General features: G+C 36.5%; 2 protein-coding genes and 1 long non-coding RNA gene across 4 annotated transcripts in view; 2 read left to right on the plus strand and 1 right to left on the minus strand.

The window, feature by feature from the left end:
- LOC141332968 (uncharacterized) overlaps nt 1-27,453 on the plus strand; it is a 385,799-nt gene that overhangs the window by 294,897 nt on the left and 63,449 nt on the right. The window lies entirely within an intron of this gene.
- On the plus strand, nt 3,249-4,577 carry LOC141334080 (uncharacterized). The gene is made up of 4 exons (XM_073839231.1): nt 3,249-3,614; nt 3,766-3,819; nt 3,914-4,045; nt 4,256-4,577. Exons 1-4 carry the CDS (start codon nt 3,266-3,268, stop codon nt 4,549-4,551), a joined length of 831 nt encoding a protein of 276 aa, XP_073695332.1. The 5' UTR covers nt 3,249-3,265; the 3' UTR covers nt 4,552-4,577.
- On the minus strand, nt 21,662-23,336 carry LOC141334086 (uncharacterized). Of its 2 annotated transcripts, none has more exons than XR_012355470.1 (5): nt 23,248-23,336; nt 23,028-23,127; nt 22,654-22,923; nt 22,367-22,540; nt 21,662-21,877 (listed from the first exon to the last, which is right to left on the minus strand). It is a non-coding gene; the product is annotated as an uncharacterized lncRNA (long non-coding RNA). The 2 variants fall into 2 exon arrangements; XR_012355471.1 differs by having other exon boundaries at nt 21,662-21,872; nt 22,363-22,540.

Here is a 27,453-nt window from a genome sequence, read left to right on the forward strand (position 1 = left end):
TAAGGTCTGGACTTTGAATCGGACGTTATACACATTAACTTTGTTCTTGTTACGAATGTTTTTGGTAGAATGACATGCACTTAAAGTCTTTATCTCGCTGCATGACCCACTTTCTCTTTAGATTTTAGTTAACTGACAGATGTCAATCTCCAGAAGCCCGTTTATGTCCCGCAACATCGACCAATGGCGAGAACCTCCTCAGGATGGTCTTCCTGCCGTCACGCCTATGATCCAAGACAGAGACTGACACACACACAGATTCACACACAGAGGCCTTATCTATCTTCAAAGTTGTCTTAGCCAGGCAAGACTCTTTATCAGTGTGGTTGGACACACACACACACACACACACACACACACACACACACACACACACACACACTTAACCAGTTAGCCTCTTAGACAAATGGAGACAAATCAACAGGATTTCTCTAATACAAGTTGGGATTCGCATTTGATCAGTTATCAAGAACACATGTCATAGATGTCCCGATCACAGATGTCCTGGTCACAACTGCTCATGTAATCAGGAGGGACATCGCGACCTCCTGAGGTGTGATCTCGGGTAGCTGAGAAAAGAGAAACTTCAACAGACACAGAACACATTTGGAACACAATTTATTCTAACATCATGTGATTTTCTATAAAGCATATTGCTAGCCACTACTAATATCAAACAACAAATAATATTAAGGGTTAAACACTGATTTATGAACTAGATCATCTACTAAAAATGTGTACAAATTAATAAGGATATTAATTTGTAAAAAGGCCATGATGTCTTCCGACTTCCACTCCATCAAATTTTAATTGAATGTTTTTTTTTTGTTTTTTTTGTTGAAATAACTTTTTCTTCTTAGATTTTTCTTGGCAGTTTTGTACATTAGGGTTGTATGTTACATCTAATGTTGTTAAATTAATGTTTTTTGCATTATTTCATTTTTATGTGTGTTACCATGATGGTGTTTAGTGATTGTATGAATGACTGTGCACCTTCTGTATATATTATTATTTAAAACCTCTTTGTGATGGGCTTTGGTTCGTCATGTGATGTTGTCATCACCACCTGCTTTTGGTGGTTATCAGTGTATTACAAAGGTACAAAACAGATTTCAGTACTTCAAAATGTTGGTACATATCAGTTAAAAAATTCAGAAACTACGGTATTTACCTGTACATTTAAGTGAAGACCCTGTAGAATAACAGTAATAAACCGTAATTATAGGATAAGAAATTACCATTTTTTACTGACAGTAGGGAAGTATGTTCAAACACAGTGTTTGACTTTTGAAGACCTGTAAAAGTTTAGCAGTAGATTTCGCTAGCATTGCATTCAGCTCCAGTTGCTTCTTTTCCTCTTTATCATCTGCTCCAAAGCCTGTTTTCCCTTTTACGGCTGCCATATGAGCGAGCAGTGCAGCCTTGTTTGCCTCAGCTATAGCTGTGGCCGAAGAAATACTACAGCATTTTAGATTAATGTGTACTACCAGAATTTGAAATACTATCATGTGGATCAACACCATTAACCTTGTCATTCATGACCTCAAGTAATTTTCATTTAATCATTTTCAGTACATTATAGCCACATTTTGACATCAGAAATAAAATCATTATTTACAATCATTTTTACTTTAAACCATGTCATGTTTTTCCTTCTCACTTTCAGCTAACATACTCATTAAAGAACCATGAATACCTTTTGCTCTATCACACAAATTTAAAAGATTTTTACATTTATTTGTTGCATCTTTTTTTATAATTTTCTAGCTTTAATAAGTACAGATGTTCTATCACTCTGCAACTTGTGCTCTTTTGGCTTTCACCAAACATGGTGCTGTGCATTATGGCCAAACATTTCCATCTGCGTTCGGAGCGGGGCTGGCGCCATCGTCCATGACATCCACTGTAAACGACGATCCAAAGGACACCAGCACTTACTCTATATACCCTGCAAAGCTCCCTCGAGGACCCTCCCTTGTAGGGTTGCCACCCACCCGTCCCTTAAAATACGGAATCGTCCCGTATTTGAGAACGAAATTGCGCGTCCCGTTTTGAATCAATACGGGACGGGTTTTGTCCCGTATTTTTTATAATTTTTTTTAAAGCAGCGTCTCATGCAAATAATCACTGCGGTAAAGCCAGCCGCGGTTCAGAAAAACACGGTCAAGCCAGCCGCGATTGATTTAAGTGTGCGCGCATATTACAGTGATTACGGTAGTTTCAGAAACAACACAGAGAGAACACGCTTGCAGAGCGCTTTTCATTTAGACGCCCAGGACTGAGAGATAATACTACAAATTGCTCGTGAATTTTTACTTACTTATTTATTTGCATTTCTGCTTTAATATCCGTTTTATTTATTGGTGTACTTGACGGTTCTTTTCTGAGAAATGGGACATTATTAGAGAGTCTAATAAGTAGAAAAAACAAAACAATGATCAGTTCTTATTCAGGACAGCCCATATTATATGCAAAACTCATATGAAACCTTTTTACTGCAGCATTTTTGAGATATGGGACATTATTACATTTTAACGGGGTATATAGACCCCATTTCTAAAAAGTAGAAAAAAACAACGATCAGTTCTTATTCAGGACGTCCCATATTATATGCACAACTCATATGAAACCTTTTTACTGCAGCATTTTTTAGATGACCCCCCCCCACCCCGAATGCGTCCCTTATTTTTGGGTATTAAAAGTGGTAACCCTACTCCCTTGACAACTGCACACATGTGCCAGTGTTGAGGCCAGTGCGCAGGAAAGTCTGGGAAGGTGGTCAGATAGATTGAGGGAGAGCAGGTTCACAGTGGCAAAGTGAAAATAGTGCAAACTGAGTCTAAACAGAGTGAGTGTGAAACTATGAGTCATTATTAAGTAACAAAAGTGAAAACACAGATCACACACAACAAATGTCATTTCCATGTCATACCATTGTCTCGTGGTACTGTAAAACAAGCAAAGGTACATTTTATCATAAGTGCATAAATCCACTTTTCCAAAATCTAGGGCATTCTTGCAGGTGACAAGAGTGTAATTGGGTTAATAATTACATTTTATGTTTTTGTTGATGTCAAAACAAAGCAGGAAACAATAAATGACAAAATTTCTGCTTTAAATTAAGTTAAGAATTAACTTGTTTATATACTTTTTATCTGAAGAAATATAAATCTTTTACAGATGACATTGAGTCAGGACACTATAAAAAGAACATGAGCATCTTTGAGATATAACAGCAAGAGCTGGAAGCAAACATCAGAGAAAAATGAAGAGTTTAATTTGTATACTGCTGCTGTTGGAAACCTGTATGTCTGCCGTACAGCAGCAAGTAGATGGAGGACTCCGTGAAAATGAGATCATTCAACAGCTTGGATCTGAGGACAGAAGACAGAATCCACCACAGGCAGACACTGTGAGAGCTGAAACGTCAAGCGACAGCCAACAAAACTGCAATCTGTGCTTCCCTGACATTCATGCGGCACTGAGAGAGCTGACCGCCACAGTTACAGAGCAGAAAGCAAACATCAGAGCTTTACAGACACGACTGAGGGATGCTGAGCAAGCTGCAGAACAACAGACAGTCCTCCTGGAAGAGCTGAACAAGAAAAATGATGGTATCTCACTAAAATGTTCAATTAATAATTAATGTTATTAATTATCAATAAAAGTAAAACATCATTGCATCATTGTGTATTTTTTTTCTCCAATGAGATATTACAATAAGCAGTGTAAATATCATTCAACAGAATTTTCATTCCTTCACAGAAATGTCAAATCTTACTCGGAGACAAGTGGAGGAGTTGAGAAAGGAAAATAGAGGTGAAACAGAGTGTGCTTGAATTATCTTAAATTCAGCTGTGTTCTCAGTGTAATAAGCAATACTGTGAAATCTTATTGTGTTTATCATTAACAGACAGACAGATAGTTTTTTCAGCTGGACTGATGCAATCTACCAGTGGAAATGTTGGCCCTTTTACCACTGATATCTCACTAACCTACAGGAATGTCTTCACAAACATAGGAAATGCCTACAACCCAATTACAGGTAATTATCAATTAAATTTAGTCATAAAACTTATAGCAATGAGCAGCCTCCTGTTCCAGTCAAACCTCTCTGCAATGTTGTAATTAATATAAAAAAAAAAACTAATCAATAAATAAATATCTTTCAAAATTACTTTACAGTGTTTGGCAATCGAGCATTAACACAGGAAACAGCTGAATCTTTTTTTTTTTCTTTTGTTGTTTGCTTTAGGTATTTTCACAGCCCCAGTAAAAGGAGCATACATGTTCAGAATCTCTGTGTATGGTACAGCTAGCCAAGCAACTCCATCAACTGTCTCTATCATTAAGAATGGAGAGCATGCAGTTATAGCACATGCTCAACAGGCTGCGAATGTGGTAAACTCCTCAAATGGAGTTGTGTTGCTCCTGGAGGTCGGAGATGTAGTCTTTGTGAGACTTTTGGCAAACAGGAGGATAACAGATAACAGCCAGAGTAACCACAACACATTCAGTGGCTACCTACTGTTTCCCTTAAGAGAACAGTAACTTTGCAGAATGTGCCTCAAATTATCTTAAACCTTTAACATAATGAAGAATCATTTTAACTGAATGGCTAATATGAGTTTGAAATTTGCAATAGATTACTGTATACATTTCTGTTTTTTTACAGCAGTAAACCTAAGTGTAGAAGTGTAGATTATAATTAATTACAGATCTGTATCTCTACATCCGTCAGGATTATTGTCTGTTTTGTAGTGTTTTCCAAGTGTTTTTCCACCTTGTGTTTCCAATGTGAATCGTGTTTTGTTTGTACTCCGCCTTCCTCATTTGTTCCCCTGGCTTCCCACTCCCACCACGTGTGTGACAACATCCTACTTAAATAAATAATGAATAAAAAGATGCTACTGTGGCATTTTCTTTTCCTCATCTTTTTGGTAACACTATAATAAGTGTACTAGGGATGCCACAATTCTCAATATAATATTGAACCGTTCTGTACGACATCCACGGTTCAATACGCGCGTGTGAATTGCGGTTTTTCAGTTTTACGTTTAAATAATTTATGTGTGTTTTATTTCTCTCCAAATTGACTGTTTGCGTGTGCCTGTAAGTCGAGCTGAGATGAGGAAACTCCTCCCCACGAGATCTATTCTGCCTTACTGGACAAAGATCTGAAGCTGTCTGTCAAGAACATAACCATGTTGAATGACAGTGAACAGAAACTGGCAGAAGAACTGATTCAGGTCCTCACACCACTGAAAACAGTGACAACTCTCATGAGCAGTGAAACAACCCCCACTATATCAATGATCCTTCCTCTGAAAGAGATGATTCTCAAATCCATGTCACCAGGAGACCAGGACAGTGCAACAGTCAAAGAAGCCAAAGCAGCCATTACAAATGACCTGGCAAAGAGGTACACTGACCCTAATCTTCATGATTACCTCCAAATGGCCACAGCCCTTGACCCCAGGTTTAAATCCCTGCCTTACCTTGATGAAGTTTCTCGTGATAAGCTCTACAGGAATATCATCCGTGAAATTCTGGATCATGAACAGCAGGTACTATTTGATTATTTTTTAGTCTTTTTATCGTGTGTGATTTTGATTGTTTTATCTCTTTAGATGTTTGTTATATATCATGTGTCCTTTTCACTGATCAAAATAATTTTACATTTGTCATATGTTACACTGGAGATGGTTGTGGTTCTGAGCTGTGTGTGCTTATATGTGTAATATTATACTAAAGGATAATTCTCTTTGATGCAAAGGGTCTAGTGGAGAATCCTGTGCCCTCCGCAGAGGAAGACAATCCATCCTCTCCCCCTCCCAAGAAGAAGACAGCAATGTCAGAGGTATTTGGGGAGCTTTTCAAAACTGAGGAACAGCAGGGTAGGCCATTTCCCCAGATCATTGAGGAGGAAGTCACCATGTACAAGTTGGCAGACAGTATTCATGTGGATGCTGATCCATTCATGTGGTGGAAAACAAATGAATGCAAGTTCCCCCATGTAGCAAAAGCTGCACAACAACACCTCTGTGTCCCAGGAACCTCTGTTGCGAGCGAGAGAATTTTCTCCACTGCCGGGGACATTGTAAGTGCAAAACGCTCTCGCCTTGCTGCAGAGAATGTTGACAGGCTTATCTTTTTACAGAAGAACCTCAAAATACAGGAATAGATAGCTGACCTAAGTGAAATTGCACTTTACATTCTGAATGAAGGATACTGTACTGGAGTACTGTAAAGTTTAATTAAGATGGTTTATTTATGTTTACTAAAGTACAAATATGTTTATTTGAAATGGTCAATTTATGTTTATTAGCTTCACATGTATGTTTCACGAGTTCGCCCTTACATCTAATCTGCTTGAGCGAGTATTAAGCATATTTTGGCGTGCTGTCCGGGGGAAGGGTTCCGGGCCGGAATACAGGCCGGAACCAGAGAACTCCCCCTGCTAGTGTAGGATCGAAACAGATTAGAAGTGGGGAGTAGGGGTGGAGGAGGGATGCCAAGAAACTATCGCTGGATGGAGGTAAGACGGCTGGTAATATATAGAGGATGCGCTGATTGAATGATTGGTTAAACAGGTTGCACCTGTGCCGAATGGGTTGATTATCTGATCGTGCTCCTCCTGAACCTTGTTTAATCAAACATCATTTATTTTCAAAATGCAGGAATTTGTATTCCCCAGTTTGTACATGGGCTACCAGAAGCTGTGAGATTTCAGTTTTTTTTACACTAGGAACTAGTGTACTTTTCTTGGCTTTTAAGTAAAATAAAGGAGTATTGCAATAAATGGTTTTGATTTTTTTCTCCTTAACCTCTTACTGTTCCTATTGCCTAAGCATAGAATAACAAAAAGAACACTTAGGTGTCAAGCTATCAGAACCGAACCGAACCGAACCGAAAACCGTGTTAAAAAACCGAGGTATGTATTGAACCGTAGGCTAACTGTATTGTTGCATCCCTAAAGTGTACACTAATAAAGTACTTGCAAATCATTTTCAAACAGTTTATTTTTATTCATAGTTTATAAACTCCAGTTAATACAATATAGACTCAATACAAGTAGAGTTCTTCATTCACTGTAATTAACCAAATTATCATTGGCAGATAATATGCTTAATAAGAAAAATATTTAGTTAAATAATTGTAGCACTCCATAGGTCCCCATATCTAGAGTGTTGTGGGTTTGTTACTGATAGAACTAATAGAAAGGAATTTCTCTTGGAAAGTTAGATAAACTATTAACACTAGAACCCCCAAGGGTCGCTCTATACCTAAAACCACCATGCGGGTAAATTTTACCCACGCACATGAATAGTGTTTTAATATGGCTAAAGAGCATTAAAGAGTCGGCGAGTCAAAATCGGGGCTAAAATCATGCAGTCTGAACTCGGCATAACTGTATTTACCTGAATCACACAGACGAGCATTTGAGGTTAAAAAGTATATAAATTGTCAATTTGTTTAGAAAATAACCGATCATTTCGCTAGATAAGACCCTCGACTGGGATTTAGAGCATTTTGAAGCTGCATTTAAACTGCATTTCGGAAGTTCAAACTTTGGGGTGCCATCCATATCCATAATAAAGAGAGAAATCCTGAAATGTTTTCCTCAAAAAAACATTATTTCTTTACGACTGAGGAAAGAAAGACATGAACATCCTGGATGACAAGGGGGTGAGTACATTATCTGTGCATTGTAGTTATGAAAGTGAACTAATCCTTTAAGAGAAAATATCCATAGATTCTATTTATATTTTATAAAAATAATTTTGCATCTAAATTGCAATATTAGGATGCTATTTATATAGTGGAAATAGTGTTAGATAGTAGCACCACTTTTAGACATTATAAACATTTTAAAACAGTATGGGGGACATGTGATTTTGCAGGACACGTGTGAGATAGATACATTTTCTACTGTTATGCTTTGTAAATACAGATTACATCCGCTGTCAAACGCACTGTTCGGAGCGCGCACATGCAGGCAAGAGAAAGCGCGTCCTTTTGAGTGAAGAGAATCTACCTGCGAGAAAAGAGATTTGTGTTTGCTCGTTCTGATGCCCCAGCACAATATTACGCTCTAGATATTTGTCATTACAATAACGCCATAGAAACCACCCCAAACCAACTAATAAAATAAGAAATTCCCATCTGAAAGCTGCATTGATTTTTTTAATTGGTTAAAATGAATAGAGAACATTGTGATTTTCCGTGTGCGCTCGACCATTTCCATCATGAATCAAAAAAACAACAACAAACCAATGAAAATGCGGGTGCAACGCAAAGTGGACAGATGTTCACCCTACACATCTTATCCACTGTATCATTTTTTTTTCTTCTTTTACTAATTAGTGTAAATAGCCTCTGCCTCTCTGCAATAATAATAACTGTGGGAGATGACTAATGACAAAAAAATTAATTTACGTCCAAAGTTTATTGATGCTCACCCTCTGTAACTGTAGTCCTGTCCTGAAGAATAGACTCAGTCAATCTCATTTTTCTCAGAGGCTCTGGATCGCTGTCAGACGAGTCATCAGTTGAGCCGACCCAGGATGCATCACTTATCTCCCCACCATCAGACTCTCCATCACTCATGTCATTTAGCGCTTGTAATACCTCTTCGGCACCCATGAATCGCCTTCTTTTATTCATTGTGATTGTGATTGAGACTGATAACGGCTTATCCAGTGAGTGAAAGATGTTGCCTAGTTACGTGCATATATATTTTGTTAAGGCTAATTCCATATTATTGTTGCAACTTAAATGCATGATCTCATTAAAACAAATGGCCAGTGTGAAAGCAGGATATTCTCGGCTGCACTTGAAGGCAGCGTTAGTATTTGTCATGTGATCTCTTTTAAAATTTCTGTCAAATGTCTCAACATTTCTACATCTGTGTGACATTATTCATAATTTCAGCTTTGAGAATAAAAACCAACCTGTTTGTTCCTCATTATCTTCATGTTTGACTCTGAATGTTTCTTCACTCTTAATGTCTTCACTCTCCTCTTTAATAAACGCCATCTTTGTTTGTGTCTCATCTTCATGTTTGACTCTGAATGCTTCTTCAATCTCCATGTCTTTACTCTCCTCTTTAATAAATGCCATCTTTATAATAGTGTGTCAAGTGGATCTCAGTTTGCTCCTCCAGTTTCTCTGTGTTTGAACACTTAGATTTTAGATGTGAACAATTAACAGAAAGAAAATCAATGCAAACTAAATCTCTGTGTGCATCTCAATCTGAGCTATTTCACTGACTGTGGTTGTGGGTCAGAGTGAGAGTTAACGGCCTGTTGGTCAAAACTGAAATTTTACCAATAAATACTAACTGAACACAGAAAATAAAAGAACAGATAATTGCCCACAGTTACCATTTAGTTTTAATTAAGATTACGCATTTAATGATTATATTGCGTTTAAATTTAGAAACAGAAAATTGCAATTGTTTGTAAAAGTTCATTAAACATGTTTTGTTTGTTGTTCTTGTTGTATTTCCAGTGTTTTGAGCAGCAGATGTCGTCAGTGTGCGGTGATTCGAGTGATTCAAAACAATGAATCATTTGTGAAGCAATTGATTCAGTTGAACTGGAGTTCTGAATAAATCCGTGTTTATCATCTGATTTACTAAATACGCACCGAAATGAGACACGCCTCTTCTGTTACTCGTGTAACAAAATGATCAATTACCTTTACAACGTTGGTAAAAACTATAAAGTAGACTGACCGCGTTGTATCAATTTAAACACTTTATATTATTAAAACCAGAAACCTTTCTTCAGCTCAAACAGACGCAGGAGCGCGGCACAGATCTATGACGTCACCGCACCAGCTGAAAATAAAAGTCCTGATGTGTCTAAAAAAAAGTGCATAGGTATGTACATGAAGAAACATACAAATAATAAAACATCTCAGGTAATAACAGTTAGAGAAATACATATTGAAATACATGGTATTTAATGGTGTCCCAACTAAAGTATGTAAATACACACAGTGGAGATTAAAAATAGAGAACCATCTAAAAACTCAAAATCTGAAGTAATATTAGCTATGGGTATAATACTACCTTGTTTGACAAAATAACCAAGGCATTTTTTACATCATTTTTGGCCTGTATACATTGTAACTGTAAACATTCCTGAAACTAATGTGACAGATGTGGAAGGTGAGGAGTACTAAACATGCAGAAGAGTTTCAACAAATAGGGCTTACAATGTGCCTGTGTTTTCAGTAAACTCTTTGAGGTTGACATTTAAAATATGCTTGTACATAACACACAAAGTGTCAGGAATATACATTATTTCAACTGAAATCAAAGAAGTATTAAAGTTTATATATATATATATATATATATATATATATATATATACACACACACACACACACACACACACACACACACACACACACACACACACACGCATATATACACTATACCGTTCAAAAGTTTGGGGTCAGTAAGTCTTGTAATAGTCTTTAAAGAAGTCTCTTATGTTCATCAAGACTGCATTTATTTGATTAAAAATACAGAAAAAAAAACAGTAATATTGTAAAAGTTTTTACAATATAAAACAATGTTTTTTATTTTAACATACTTTAAAATATAATTTATTGCTGTTTTATTTATTCCTAGATTGTATAAGTCTTAAGTGTCACATGATCCTTCAGAAATCATTCTAATATCCTGATTTATTATTAGAATTATCAATGTTGGATCAACAATAGTGCTGCCAAATATTTTTTTTAACCTGTGATTTTTTTTTCAGGATTCTTTCATGAATAACAAGTTTAAAAAGTACAGTGTTTATTCAAAATATAAATAATTTATAACAATGTAATTTTTTTATTATTAACTTTTAATAAACTTTCAATTATTAACTTAATACATCCTCTGTGAATAAAAGTATTAATTTAAAAATGATAATAATGTACTGACTGCAAACTTCTGAACGAAAGTGAATCCCAGCAGTGGCTAGTTTTCATGCAAATGCAGTTGGTTTTGTCTTGAGTGAATCTGAACAGTTAGGAGAAATACAGATGTGTCAAAATATATGATCTGTGCTTCCAGTTTTGTCAATTCTGAGGGGAAAATGCCAGAAGTGTGGGATATAATCTCGGAATTGGAAAAATAAAGTCAGAATTTTTAAATAAAATTTTACTCTTTTATTCCATGGCTTCCATGGACCGCTACTTAAAAACTTTCATTAACCCTCACAGCCTCATTTTCATCCAAGAAAAAAAAAAGTAAAATGCCATCTACAGTGTCTTAGGTCTTACCATTCGTCATAAACACAGCCACAATCAGAGAAAGGAGGTGCATTCTCTGCTCCTCAGGTCTCATTCACTAAGCTCCCTACACAACTCATTGATTTATACATTTACTGTATAACAACAAATAAAGTCAAGTCCTGCCCTATAATTGTTCACATTCTAAAAGCTGTTTCACTCTGAAATATGTCACAATACATAAGCTATAACTTCTGTTATATGACTTTAAGTTTGCTGAGCAGGACAATAATTATGAGATGGTGTGAAATTAAAATTTTAATGGCAATATGCAATAGAGGTTTGCTTTTGTTACATTTAAATTGTCCGACTCGCCCCATTTTGGACTCAAACTCGACTTGGACTCGACTTGTAATCGTAATCGTCAAATGGTTAAAGGGCGACCCCTTACCTTCCTCTGGGGACACACTTCTGTCTGTCAAAGCCAGACTTGGTGCAATTAGATGCTTCTGGAGAGAACAGACATGAATGCTCTTCTCATAGATGGATCTTGAACATGAGCTGATGAAAGAGAACCTTGAGTTATGAAATTAATAAAATAAATGAAATAAGCAATGCATTCAAAAACAAGTGACATGTGAGGACAAAAAGGACATCTTTGAAAAGATGAGTTTCTCCCATATAACCGAGGATTAGACACCAGCAAACTTTTGAAAGAGAGTTGTTCTGGAAGTGGTAAACAATCTTTGCTCAAATCCTTTTCTGAAGTGAGTTCAGCGTAATCATTCACATGATTGTGATGTGACACTTTCTGTCAATCCTTCAATTTGTCTCAGGTTACCTTTCGGCAACACGTGACGACTAGTTTTCAGTCAACACTCACAGCTGGCTATAAAACACTTTTTGTTCTAACAAGCTAAATAAATAAATATTCTCATTTCAAAATATTCTTAAAATCATTACAGAATCATTCCTATGTTTATTTGTATCAGTAATGCATACAAGTAAGGAAGATCAAATAAGATTATGTTTTGCACAACCCAGTCTCATATAAAAACGTACCCTGACTACGTTGGTCCAAAGTGCAAAACGTAGAGGGGTTACAATAACGGCCCTTGAATTGTATGACTGTTACGTTTTTTTTGCCTATTCTTTTCCCAATTGTTTTAAGTCCAAGTCACGTGACTTTCAAGATTCCGACCGTGAGAACAAAAAACATGGCGGACATTTCTCTCATTTTTAGTGAAAAACTCAATATTTAGAATTAGTTTCTGCATAAAAATAAGTTTTGATTACATTTCTAGCGAGAAATATATATATTAGTTTCATAATATTCACTCAGTCAATGTACACAATCACTCGCTTGCTCGTTGTTGTGAAGATTTTTCAGATCTCGCCAGAATAATGTGAAACTGCAACGTTTTGGTTGCTATGGACGCTGCTATCGGTGGATGGATGGATGGATGGTCTCACTCCCAACTCGTCATATATTGACGCTTGGTCAGGAACCCTCGGCGTCACTTATTGACGAACAGGGTACCCCTTCAGCGTCACATTTAGACGTGCAGGGATTCCCTATAGAATCTGTACCGGAGCCTGAGGCGTTGAAATTTGACGTGTTCAGCGGTGACTTTAACAACGCTCCATAGCGCGAGCAACACCAGTATCCTAAGCACTTTAGGTGTTTTCTAGTTTTTATCGGAGGTTTATTGATATTGATAAGCGTACTGTATGTAATGTGCTGTGATTTTGTTTGGTTAATCAATGATTAATCAGCGCAATGCGATTAATAATAATAATCATTATTATTTAATTATTTGTTTGTTTGTTTATTGGTTGGTTGATTGATTGATTATTTATATTGTATTTTTATTTATTTATTAATAAATCAATCAATCTGTGGAGCTGACGTCATTGTATGGCGAGATCCCAAGATCCATTGCGATTTTCCACTCGGTAAGTAGAACAGTTAATTCATATAGATGTGAACAATTTCTTACATTTTCGGTAAAAAAAAGTCAGTTTCAGGTCAAGAAGTTGTGTTTAGAACCTTTAGAAGTGCAAGGTAGTAGTTTCGTGATGCAGTAAATGACAGCAGACATTATAAAAATATAATTAGTTGCACCATATGTGTAGTATGCTAGTAAGTTAGCTAATTAAATTCAAGTTTGTTTATTTTTTTCCACATATAATAATGCAAGGTAATATGATAGGAGATTGCATGATTTTTATTATGTGTTTTCATATTACAGTAGCTCACAACACTTCAGCCAATTATAAATGTTGAGATGAGGAACAGTGTTGCCAGATTGGTTTGTTTTCCAGTAATTGTTAGAAATCCACACAAAATTATATAGTAAAAACACAAATCTTAACAATGGTACACAATACAAATGTATTCATAGCTACGACAATACTGTGGCTTATCACAATTATTTAATATGTCATAATAAAGCAAATTAAGTGTTCTTCTCTAAAGAAGGCTACTTTGTTTCGACATTGGAAACTGTTTTCCATGTCTGTCATTTGGCATAACAGAGTTATCAAAATTTCACCTGTCCAAGCCCATTTTATCCCATGTAGTACAACTCAAAACCAGTCAAAAACTGCCTAATCTGCCAACACTGATGAAAAAATAACTGGTAAAATTGTAAGAAATTCTGATTTTTTTTCTCTTACCAGGTCCTTCACATTTACCAGCTTCTCACTTCTCCTTTATTTAACACGACCCACACACACACACAGACACAGACACACACACACACACACACACACACACACACACACACACACACACACACACACACACACACACACACACACACACACACACACACCCACACACACACACACACACACACACACACACACAAACCAAAGGCACTTTTAAGAGCCACGTCTGTCTTTTTAACTTGTCTCTCTGTAGATTGCTGTCCCTCTCTCTCTCTCTCTCTCTCTCTCTCTCTTTACATCTGTATCTGTCCATTATTCTGTTCCTCTCAATAGGTCTTAGTCTGTCTGTTTTTTTTTTTTTTTTGTTTGTTTTGTTTATTTCTGCTGTATATTATTTTAGTTTTTTTTTTAAAGTTATGACAAGGCCCAAATTTAGGCCCTGCCCATCTTGCCAGACTCCCAATCAGGCAAGCAGGAAAACCTGCTATGTCTGCTTTGGAAGTCTGTCCAATAAACAAAAATTAAAAGAAAAAGTGGTGTCACTGGACAGCGAGTGGGGGAAATCTGTTATGAAAAGCAGAAATGTTGGCCGCATAATTGATTCTGCCCGTATTGCAGTAAGTAAAAAAAAGCTAATTTTTCATAAGTGTTATTTGAAGTGTAACTGTAAGCACATATTTGTCACATATCATAGACTAGTACCAGTGTGATGTGGCCTTTATAAACTTATTTAAGGAAGACTCTATCTTTATCTTTAAATTGTGTTAAAGAGAAACAATAAGTTGTGTTCTCTGTCACATAATGACTCAGTCATGTTGGCAATGTTAGAAACTGAAAGAGTACCTCTGGCCTTATCTGAAATTGAACTTTGATCATATAAAATACAAGATGTGGTAATGCTTTTTCTCAAATAATCTTTACAAAACAGATTAAGGCTCATTTTCTTACATTGCACTTCATTAAATGACCTTAAAATAAAATTTCTTTATACAGTACTAATGTATCTAATATTTCAGTGGGTTTAACTAATGTGTAGTAACTGCTTTTGTTCATTTCAGGTGCGGAAACTTGAGGCAGTGGGTTACAAGCCCATTTTATTTATAGGAAAACAAGATAAAAAAAAAATCTAATAAGTGGGTTGCAGACATAATAACCCATCTGCACCCCACTCCTGTCACAAGAAATTTTTTGGAGAAGATGCGAAGGGCTTACGAATTTATCTTGACTAAGGGTAAGAGCAAGATTTTTGTTCAAAAATAATAATTATTATTTAAAATATATGTACAATGACATCCCCATAGCAGAGCAGCACAACAGCCCCAGTCAGGAGCAGTGTAACGGTTCCGTTGTGGAGCAGCCGGAGAGCCTCACCGTGGAGCAGTCGGACAGTCTCACAAAGGAGTCCGAGACTGTATTTGTACTCGACCTGGTTCCTCTCTCTTTCCCACACTCTCCCACTTCTCTCTCTCCTTCCTCCTCTACTGTTGTTCTTCCTCCATACTCTTCTCCTCCTTCACCTCCACTGCCATGTTCTAAGTCTTTGCGACACAGGAAGAAAAGGACGACACCAGCCCCTTCTGCCACCTCTGTCTCTTCTCTGTGTCTTATGACCACTGATCTCTCCCTTCCACAGTCTTGTCCTCCACCTGCTGCTTCTTCCATCTCCCAGTCCTTGAGTCAGGAGGGGCCATATGTGAAGAAGAGAAGAAAAAGTAAGTTTTGTTTTTCAGTGGTAAACCTTAATCCACACTATTAATGAATTTGCTCTCAGACAAAGTTGACTTCAGGCAAATTTGATTTATTTGGTTGGTTGTTTTTGTTTTTGGTTGGTTAAGTTGTTTAACTGTGTTTAAGTGGCCAGTGTCCAAGGGCTGTGGTTAATGTCAATCACTATTTTAAAGGGGTCATCGGATGCAAAACCAACTTTTTCATGTTGTTTGAACATTAATGTGTGTTGGCACTTTGTGAACACAACCACCCTACAATGATGAAACTCCACCCAGTAGTATTTATTTAATCTTTAAAAGTAATATCCGACTCCGATCATACGCGTCTATGTTTGTGCGAATTGTTCCTGATACAGCTTCACCCACAGCAAAAGTAAGTATTAGGGTTTTTTTATGCATCTTTGCAAACGTCCTTTCCTAATAATGTGCTCCTTGGCAAGTTTCGCCGCTAAATGTGGCTAAACATGGCTAAATGCAGATGAAGTAAACATTGGGACTCATCATACCAGGCAGAGAGGGGCGGGGCGAGCAGAGCTCATTTGCATTTAGAGGGACCTTGCAGTAAAATGAGTTGATATTTTGCAGAGCTGATTTTGACAAGGTAAAAGGGTGTTTTTTTACACTACTATTGAGAATTTTTAACCAAAATATATTATAAACTTTTCATTAAGACCCTAAAGAAGAATCATATGAACTTGTGGAAAATGGGCATGCGATGACCCCTTTAAGCTAGGAGGGCTTTTGGAAACCCAGTATATTTTGCTTGATTGACAATAAGCAGGGACAAAGTGGGACCACAGTTCACCTCACAAGTAAAATGATAACTATTAACTGGAGATTCAACTACAAAGCTTGACATTCGTTGCTTAATAAACTTTCCTTGTCTTTTAATCATTTAGGTTGCCGAAAATGTAGTAGGCAGAAGATCTTCCTATTTGATAAAATAACTGGGGAAAGAATGAATGAGGTAAAATGTCTTTTATTAGGCTGCTTGCTTGTCTCAGTGACTAATTCTGGCCTTTAAAGATAACAATTCAGTGATTGCTTAAACAGCTAAAACAATTATTACTTTGTGTGTGTGTAGGGAAAAGCAGAATTGAAAGTCCACTGGTTGCCTTGCACTGTGTGGTAAGTCGTGTTTTATTAACTATTTAATTTCATTGCAATGCTAAGTAGTCTATTCCATGACCAATATGATGTAGGCAAAGTTTAAATGGTCTCTTGAAAGCAGCATTGAAGTTCATTTTATTGATGTCTGTGGCAAGAGAAAGCTCCCTGGTCATGTAATTGATCCTGGCAGGAAATCATCCTCTGAAGTAGTCTGTAGAAAACTGATACAAGATTTTGCTAGGACATGGGCGATGGTCAGTTGTCTGGACTAAAAACTAAAGTGTGACTAAATTCCAAGTTCTTGAAAGAATATTCCATTATTTTGGATACAGATAGGAGAAAGATCTACCTCCTTGTGTCAATTTAGATATCTAGTTATTAGTAAGAGCCCAGAATTTATGAATTGGAAGTGGACACAATGGATTGTGGGAGCTGGACAATTCAGTGCTTTCTAATTCATACAATTTAAAAAATAGTTGACAGGCAGCCAGTGTATTAAAAATAAAATGGAGCTGATGTGATAAAATTTTTGGTTTCTAGTTAAGTACTTAAGCTGCTACTATACATACACAACTAGCTAAAGCCTATTTATTGAGCAGGACATTGACCTAGGGCATTACCAGTAATGTGTTACAGTAGAAGTGACCTTAGTGAAAAATAAATATACTAAAATATATTTACAATATATTTATTTCATGCAAAGTATACTACAAATAAATTTACTTATTATTTACTTAATAAAAAATACTCTGTAATTGTACTTTTAGTATACCAACCTGGTATATTTAAAGCCTATTAAATTGGAACAAATCATTTTGTACTTAATGCTTAATACTTAATACTTAATGCAGAAGTAGTACTGAAGTCCAACTAAAGATATACTTGGATATATTTGACTGTGCTAAAGTGCAACTATTGCAAGTAAACGTTGTGTACACTTTAATTATTATCATACAATTCTCATCAATAGTGACATTAAACATATTTTTGATTAATATTAAGAAATGTGCTTTGTGCACAAGTAGTACTCCATGTAAAATGTAATTATTTTTTTTATATCAGTATGTTTTGAGCGATATGTCAGTAAATATGTTAATAGATTTGAACTATACTTGCAAAAATAAATGCATTTTAAATCTATGACTTTTTTACTAGGGGAATCATGCATGCATAAAATAATTTGTCAGCATCTGAAACACTAAACTTGGATGGAGAATGCTGTTCTACATGTGATTTGCATCATATTTTTGAGCAATGAAGATGGAAACAGTGACAGTAGTGGTGATAAAATGCATGAGGAAGATTAGGGCAGTGAGAAAATAAGAGCAGTACTGAATATGAAGAAGAGGAGAACAATGATGAATGGCAGTGGAGGCAAGATGCAGTCACTCCTGATCCCTGAGTCTGTAGAACTGCCAGATCTACATGTAATACAACATGAAAACATGCTGAAATTTTAAAACGTAGTCAGCATTCTGCAAGTCGAAGCCCTTTCTAGCTAATCAAACAGTGTCAATGATCTTGATTTTTGTCCTGTCTTCTAATGATATGTGCACTTTTGATATTTTACAGTGGCAAAACTTGGGATGACACATGGGAGCCTGCCAGGGAGTTCCAACATTTTTTGACCGAGTTTCCACAACCCAACCAACCCCAACTGTTTTGTCGTTGTTGTTCTTGTTTTGTTTTGCTTGCTGTTCTTCATTAAAGTTTTTGCACAGTGCATACTCTCTTCTAGTATTTTTTTAAAAGTTGTTGTTTTAAACATCTTTTACATTTGTCATGAACTGCGTAACAGCCAGGTAGTGTAACATGGAGAGGACATGCTACAAATATGCTGTTTCTACATTATTTTTAAAGATTTGTGCAGTGCAGTTTTGGTATAGGTAAGTTTACGTGAACTGTCTGTTATGCCAAGCATGAAAAAATACCACAACATAAATATAGTAATATATTTAGTGTTACATATTTCCCATTTACATATTTATTTTCATGTAGCCTAAAATAGAATAAGTTTATTATTAAGAATGCTTATTTAAATTGTTATATTTCACTAAAACTGATTGCCTTTATTTGCATTCAATTTTATACTGAACTGTTATTTTCGTGTATTTAATTTCAAGTATCTAGCTGAGAGAGGATACTGTACTAAGCACTACATTTAGATTTTGACTTTTTTGGGAAATACATTTTGGGAAATAAGTACATCTCTCTCTCTCTCTCTCTCTCTCTCTCTATATATATATATATATATATATATATATATATATATATACACTGCTCAAAAAAATAAAGGGAACACTTAAACAACACAATGTAACTCAAAGTGTTCCCTTTATATATATATATATATATACTGTATATATATACTATATATATATATATATATATATATATATTTTTTTTTTTTTTTTTTTGACAGCTGTATACTGTATGAGGAATAAATACTAAACTATTTCAAAACGTCTAATTTCTGCTTATATATATCAGAAATTAGACGTTTTGAAATAGTTTAGTATTTATTCCTCATACAGTATACAGCTGTCAAAATTAGTTACCCTCTGGTTCATACCATGGAAATAGGCCCTTGCTTTGGAAAAAAAGATTCACTTATCTTAACTAATCAATAATCTACATCAGGTAAGACACAGATAGGAATCAATAACTGTGAAATTTTATTTTTAATGAGAAGAAATAATAAATATTTAACTGCCCTTCTGTTATATGGTTAGAACCCACCTTCAGCCGGAAGATCCCGTAATTACCATATTTGGAAGTAAGTGTGACGTGGATTTTGACAAGCTGTGGCTGGACTAACTTTTAGGCCAAAATACAAGGTGCTTCATTTTGTAAACTACGTTTTACTGTCATTATGACTTAAGTAATACTGTCACTGAACAATGAGGCATTGCTGTGTTGCAAGAAATTACCCATTTACCGAGATCCTAACCCTAACCCTACAGCGTAAGTACAAACTTTAATGAACTACAATATACAGCGCCATGTTTTCCCGTACTATCGATAAAGTGTAAAAGGCTTATGGGTAATGTAGTTTAAAAATCTTTTAGTAATTGAATTAAGTAAATACTATATTCAATGAATAAAGTTATATCTAAATATGTTTATTGTGCAAGCTTTTATGATATATTTGACAGCCAAGTTGAAATTTGGTATTTTACTAAGAACACTTTTTAAAACGCTTTTTTACAAACTTTCTGTATATGTGAAAAAACTGTTTCCAACATTATACATTAAACACAGCATAATTAGCTGTCCTGCTGATTTTCTCTTTGATATGTTAATCGGACTTTAAGTTACATCAATTTGAAATGTGCAGTTTTGTTACTCTACCAGGAGGCTCTACTGGTCCCCTGTGGGTGGAAGGGCAATAAAACCTGTACAGATGTACTCCCTTTACCATGGACAACAAACTGTGTTGTCACATTTATGCCTAAACATTTTTTTATTTCTGCCCCTTTCTATATTTACAACATGCTTGTGTTAGGTTTTGATGGTACTGTGAGACTCTGAAGACAGAATACAGAAATACAGTAAAAATTTACACAAATATTTTAAAGTAACATGTCTAGGCAACATGTTTATTATTTCTGTATATCTTTCATTCTTTCTTTCTTTTCTTTTTTCCTTTAGCAAAATGATTTTGGATGAACTTGCATTTAATGTTGGGAAATAATGATTCCTCCTTGTCATAATGGTTTTCTTTGTCTTGCTTGTCGATGTCCCTATAATCTGCTTATTCCATAAACAAGTTTCAATTGTTGTACAGCACCCTACACTAGGACACAGGCATATGTGGGCATAGTTGTTTTGTCTCAGCCCAGGGCTAAAGACCTAAAATTCCATTTTCCCCTGTGAATCATATTTACTTTCCAGCGATATCGTATACTATTTGAACTGAACTGTATGATGATATCACTGAATTCATTGATGAACTGTCTTTAACTGTAAATTGATTGTTTACAATAATGCGTTACTTACACACTATTGTCCTGTTTGAATACTGTGTAGTTTCTTTGACACAATCTGTATTGTTAAAAGCACTATATAAATAAAGGTGACTTGACTTCATTATTACTCATAAAACTCATGATTATTTAGTCTTGTAGTTGATTAAGGTGGAGCTCATTCTGAACTATTTTGTGGATATCTACTGTATCTAATGATTATTTTCAATATGAGTTAGTCTGCTAATTATTTTCTTCACTGCTCAACTGATTTGGTTTGTAAGTATTATGAAAATAGTGGGAATTACACATTACCCAAAAAGAATACCATTACACATCCTGTGAACAGTTCAAAGCTCAACGTGGTTAAACATGTCAAGCAACTAAAAATTAAAAAAATGCAATTTTCTAAGCTGGAATTATGTACTGTTTTTACATTAAAATGATCAACAAACGTGATCAACTTATTATCAACAAATTAGTTGCCAAATATTTTTTTTGCCCAATTGACTACTTGTTTCGGCTGTACTTATACTGTAAGTATGAACTACTGAGTAGTTTTATTTATGCCAAAATGTAATATTTTATAAGCTCTTCATGTGCTGTCAAGTTCAGTAAAACGTTTTTTTTTCTTTTAACTGCAGCCTAGTACAACTAAAAAGTGGCATGAAAATAAACAAATCATCGAGAGAGCAAGTACCTCAAATCTATACTTTACAATACTTAGTAATATAGCTTACTATACAATAGAGTACTAAGCCTTACAATAATGCACTTAATTTCCACCACTGACCAGTTGTACAGGCATACATTTCCATGTATGTAATAAAAAAAAGAGAATACACTTTATACGGTGATGAAAAGCATATTTTATTACACTCGTTAGATTCAGGGTTTAAGGTCTAGGCCACTGTCAAGAAAAAAAAAAAGGGGGGGGGGGCGGGACAGTTTTGTTTTTTGTTGATTACAGTTCGTCACCAGAAATTTCGAAGTCACTGGCATAGTCATCAGTTGACGATTTGCTTAAGAAGTTCTCTGCTCCAGACAAAACTTGCAGGTAACAGTCTGTTGCTTGCACCCGCATCTCTCTGATTTGACGCAGCTTTCTGTGGATGATGCTCTGCAGACCTTTCAAACCCTCTTCACTTAGGCCACATTGCTAATCTTGAAAGAAAAATATAACAAAATAACATTAAGAAATTTTTGAAAACAGTCATCATTGTTGTGTGTGTTTATTAGGGCTGCCGCCTAATAGTGACGCAAAAATGTTAGTCTGTTAGAAAAGTCATAGTTGGACTAAATTGGATTGGCTGTGTAGTTGCAGAAAAAAGTGACACTCATGGACAGATCTAATGGATGACATGGTTGGTCCCAGTAATTATTAGATAGTAATTACATATGTGGGGCAGGAAATTCAAAATTGCTAAACTGAAAGTACAAGATTGCCAACTTTCAGCTACCAATTGGAGATAGATTTGGGCAAAGTGTAATGATGGCTAATACAGCTACAGCCACTTACGGTACAATAAAATATGTTTTCATTACTAGGCTACTCCACCTGGGACTGGATCTTACAATTTTCCAGGACAATATTTGGTCGGGGGCAACCCTATGCTTATGCTTATGTTTGTGCCATATATTACAAATACATACTTTTCAGTGTCTCGCAGGCAAACAAGCAGGACAGTTCTCTGAGGGTCTCAGCACGAGTTGGAAGATATTTCCACTGGTGGTCCATCTCTGCAAGAATCTTCTGCTCCTCCTGAAGTCGCCTTACTGACATGATGATGTCGAATGCCTTTCTTTTTGTCCTTAGGTTGACAGAGTCTAGAATGCATGAGAAAAACGCATGTCATATGGGGATGCAAACTGACATTGAAGGCATTGTGGGTAATGTGTGTAAGTGTAAAAATGTGTATGTATACGAATTGTGTACATACCACTGTGTGGCAGCTGCCATGGCCAAGCTGTCTCACCAGACAAAATGGTTTCTAAGCACAGAGTGTCTGTGTTTGGAACCATTCTGTTGTATTTCTCTACAACTGATGTCAGAATCCCCTTCTCCTCCTTGATCTTGTGGCGGATCCTGGCACGACCTTTGTTGCCATCTGTATCTTTATAGAAATGCTGGGAACGCCTCTTGATACTTGCCACCAGCACCTCAATTCGGCTGGCCAAGGCATCAACATCATCTGGGGTTTTTGTTGTTGCTGAGAAAAAATATATGGGACAAAATTACAATAACAGTAACAATAACAATTATTCAGGACTAAACCTATTACTAGAAATATATAAATACTGGCCATTTCCTCACCGTCTGCCCACTCCTTTATATCATTGACCCAATCTTTCCAATTGGCTCTCTATCACTGCCATCACTAAGTTTTGAACTGGCTTTGTAGAGCTTTTGTGGTCTGCAATGACAAATAATCACAGCTAGCATAAAACCAAGAACCAAATGTTTAATGCACAGCTTCAAACACTAAAAACATACATTACTGAACATCTAAAACAAATTCCACTGATGTCATTACCTTCTGATATCGATGGGTCAGTGCGGTGGCCAAATTGTCAAACTTTTGCTGATTCCAGCGCATGGCCATGAGAGTCAGCATGTCTGTGCGTCCTGGAAACACAGAAAATATCATATTACTATATTCCCCCTACTTATTATGTAATGATGTAACTAGTGAAGTACTGTATGTGGTCATTTTACCTGCTTTAAACATGTGTTTTGTGGTCACTGCAATCCTAGAGAGAAAAGCATTGCAGTTGCACTGTTCCACCTCCTCCTCTAGTGTTAAACCAGCCCCATCCTGATACGCCCCACTCCATTTCACCTAATTAGTAGTAATAAAAATAATTATGTAAATAATGCTGAGAAAGTTTTTACATTCATTTGCAGATGCCCAGTTTTGATAATCACATAGCAAAGTTCACCTACCTCGCATTTAAAATCATGGGCTTTGGCATGGAATACTGAAAGGAAGGGCTTCATGTTAAGAAGGTGCTGGAGCTCTGGGCAGCTTTTTGCAACTCTTTGGAGGTAGGGCCAATATTTGCAGGTCATATCCATACAAAAAAAAGTGATATGTCTACTGGCCAGCTTTTCTTGTAGGTACAGGGGATTTGCAAAAATTAGCAAAAACAGAGCAGCACTCCATGCCGACACACCGCAAGCTCCAGTCCCTCCTCATCTACCTTGCTGGCAGATCTTTGGGACGTCTCTCTGGCTGCTGACCACACCCCTCCACAAACACCTCTTCCACCTCTACCTATAATATGGAAAATGGTTGAAGAAAAATAAGACTCTTCTAAACAATCTCTTGAGTAGGAGATAAATGCATTTTTGTATGTAGTCTTATCATCTACGATTTTACATGTTTGGATGTCTTGTGAATATAGTCCACAAATCTTGTCACATCTTCATCCTTAGCTATAAAGACGTCTTCAAAGATGGCCTGTTCCTTAGATAAAAAAAAAAAACAACAACAACAACAACAACAACAATACTTATAATCTGTTGTAGCTGTAGTATAATTTTACTTGGTGCACATTAAAGAGCTATTTTTTCTTATTAATATTGTTTCAACAGTGTGACATTATACACAGTTTTGAGTACCTAGCTGGATTCTTGAAACGGTAATGCTTCAGGTTTCCATCTACTGAAACTGCTAGCATATTTGGGGTGCACGCAGGACAGATGAAGGGCTCTTCCTTGCAGATTTCGTCCACCTCATATCGCACAGCCTCCCACTCAAAAAAACTTCTGAAAACTGTCTGTGAAGATCTTGCTAGTCTATTAGAAGTAAGGAAAAAAAAAATGGCTAATAATGTACGACAAATACATTAGCATCAAACAGCTTTTTCAACCCACAATACAAGAGTAAACAACACTATAGGATAAATAAATTCAATACTCACATGACCAAAGCGGACACAGCATTCTTAAAAATGCTTGCCAGGACAGTCCTGGTGCTGCCATCTTCATTTCTTTAAATGAAAAAAAAAAAAAAAAGAGATCTGTGGCATAAATTGTGGATTGTCAAATTGTGAAGTGAAGGGTCGCAGGTCAGTAATACCTTCGATTTAGGTCGCCCACTCCAAGTGGCTTGGCATGCCTCTCAACTCAGGCATGCATAGATCATATCGTCCTGGAAAAATCAAAAATAAATCCACTTCAATGTAAACCATATATGATTAATCAGGGTTTGGATTCTTAAAATATTTTTTTTACATTATTTCATTTACTTTTTGAACATTACTCAAAAGTGTGTAGATTTTACAAACAGACCTGTGCTCCCCTATGAGAGAAGAGCATGTGTAGATGTTTATGAAAGTGAAAGTCATGACATATTGTCAAGTATGGTGACCCACACTCGAAATTGGTCCTCTGCATTTAACCCATCCAAGTGCACACACACAGCAGTGAGAAGTGAACAAAGACACACACACACACACACACACACACACACACACACACACACACACACACACACCAGAACAGTGGGCAGCCATTGCTCCAGCGCCCAGGGAGCAATTTGGGGTTCGGTGCCTTGCTTAAGGGCACCTCAGTCATGGTATTGAAGGTGGAAAGAGCACTGTTCATTCACAATCCCCACCTTTAATTCCTGCCGGTGCGGGAATCGAACCGGCGACCTTCGGGTTACAAGCCCAACTCTTTTACCATATAATAACACTTATCTTTACACCCTTACCATTCATTGTGATCACAGCAACATTCTTCCCTGGGCTGACCCTCAATGACTCTGGTGAACAACTGCAAATATTGTCAGGAATCTCCACAGGTACAAGCCGTACTGGAAAAGATCAAACATGTGAATTAAGATCATTTGTATTGACTGAGTAATACATTGTAATGCTTCAATGGTAATGAAGAACATTGCTGAAAAAGTATGCAAGAGTTGCTCAAAAAGCTGACTGACACGGAATGTCCTCATAAATTCAATATCAAACAATACGAAACAAAAAGGCATTATTTAAATAGTTAAGCTTATGAGGCCTAACGATTCTCAGAATGATGTTTATGTTGTACAGTCATAAACCAGGACTTACCCCAATGGGAAAGAGCCTTATCTACAACAAAAGTTGTTGGAGGCAATGGCTGGTAGAATCCAGCAGTCATGGCATCTCGGTTATGGAGAACATGCCTGGTGTGCATGCTGACATCACAATCAGCACAGAAGAAGGGGCGTGGTCGACAGTCACAACAACGGACAGCAGCTGGATTGCTCCCACAATGTTGGCAGATGTGTGTTGCCACATTTTCTTGTGCCACAGCTGCGTTCACCAGACGGGGTCTCTCTGCCCTCCACCTCTCTGCAAAGAGACTTTGTCGTATGCTCCAGTTTGAGGAAGCTAGGAGAGCATCTCTTGAGTTTCCAGGAGGTGATGCCTCATCATCTGAGGTATCGCTCAGTGAGTGCTGGAGATCTTGCAGAAAACACTCTGTTAAAATAGTATGGAATATTTAAAAACAACACTTATATATTAAAGTGTACTGCTTGGAGTGCCTTTGGATTTTGAAAATGTAATTTACACAAAAAAAGTACACACCAGCAGTCTCTGGAGCAAAGGTCACCTCACAGTTAGTGTCAGGAGCATTGATGGGACGATCAGTTTTCCGAACGTGATCAGCTGTACCAGATAAAAACAACAAAAAACAACCTTTATAACATTTTCAACTTGTCCCAAGGTTAGTAGCACAAATTTACCTCCCTTATTATGAAATGGCATAAGCTCACTGTTTAACGTTAGCTAGAGAAAAGGACTAGCAGACATTTATTTCCCAAACCCACATGTGGACAGTCCAATTACTTGCAGTTATCTGTCTATAAGTTGTCATATAGATGATAAAAGCAAATAAGACTGCTTGCTGTAAAAGCAGATCATTTAAAAAGAAACAAGCTGGTTGGCCACTGACAAGACACTCAGAACAAACTGCTTCAAACAAAGACCAATAATTTAGTGTAGTTTATACTGCTTTACACAAACACTGTATGTAATCAATTTATTTTCATGTCAAAAATCAAGTGAGCAGTTCTGGTTTGATTGTTTCTCTGACATATTCCATGTTTGATACATTCATAAGTGCCTAAACAATGTAGATATTTAATATATTTAATATATTGAATCTACAATTATACTGACCTTTATTTGACTGATTCCTGCTTGACCTTGGTCTTGCATAGACAATGGTTCCATCAATGTCTCTTTTTCTCCAATGCACCCTTGGTTCAGGTGTCTTTACTGGTGCTGCTTCCTCCTGTTTCTGCAGCTCACCAAGCAAGTCATCAAGACTCTGGAGCTCATCGCTGAGTTCATGATGATCAACCAGGTTATCCAGCTTCATAAACTGTTCTTGGAGTTCTGAATCACTCATGGTGATGGGCAGAAACACAAACAGACAGACAGAAAGACTCACAACAAAGATGGACAGATATGACAACTACAGATGTAAACAGACAGAGAGAGAGAAAGAGTGAGTGAGCTACAGAGAGACAACTACAGGTTAACAAAATGGACGTGGCTCTTAAAAGTGCCTTTGGTTTGTGTGTGTGTCTGTGTGTGGGTCGTGTTAAATAAAGGAGAAGTGAGAAGCTGGTAAATGTGAAGGACCTGGTAAGAGAAAAAAAAATCAGAATTCAGAATTTCTAACAATTTTACCAGTTATTTTTTCATCAGTGTTGGCAGATTAGGCAGTTTTTGACTGGTTTTGA

This window comes from Garra rufa, chromosome 4 (genome assembly GCF_049309525.1).
Source record: "Garra rufa chromosome 4, GarRuf1.0, whole genome shotgun sequence".
NCBI classification, from domain to species: Eukaryota; Metazoa; Chordata; class Actinopteri; order Cypriniformes; family Cyprinidae; genus Garra; species Garra rufa.

What these genes read in the sequence shown, in the direction of transcription:
- LOC141334080 (XM_073839231.1), top strand. Translation starts at nt 3,266, where the DNA reads ATGAAGAGTTTAATTTGTATACTGCTGCTGTTGGAAACCTGTATGTCT. An exon ending in GCTGAACAAGAAAAATGATG is followed by an intron (nt 3,615 to 3,765) that starts GTATCTCACTAA and finishes ATTCCTTCACAG; the next exon opens with AAATGTCAAATCTTACTCGG. An exon ending in TGCCTACAACCCAATTACAG is followed by an intron (nt 4,046 to 4,255) that starts GTAATTATCAAT and finishes TGTTTGCTTTAG; the next exon opens with GTATTTTCACAGCCCCAGTA.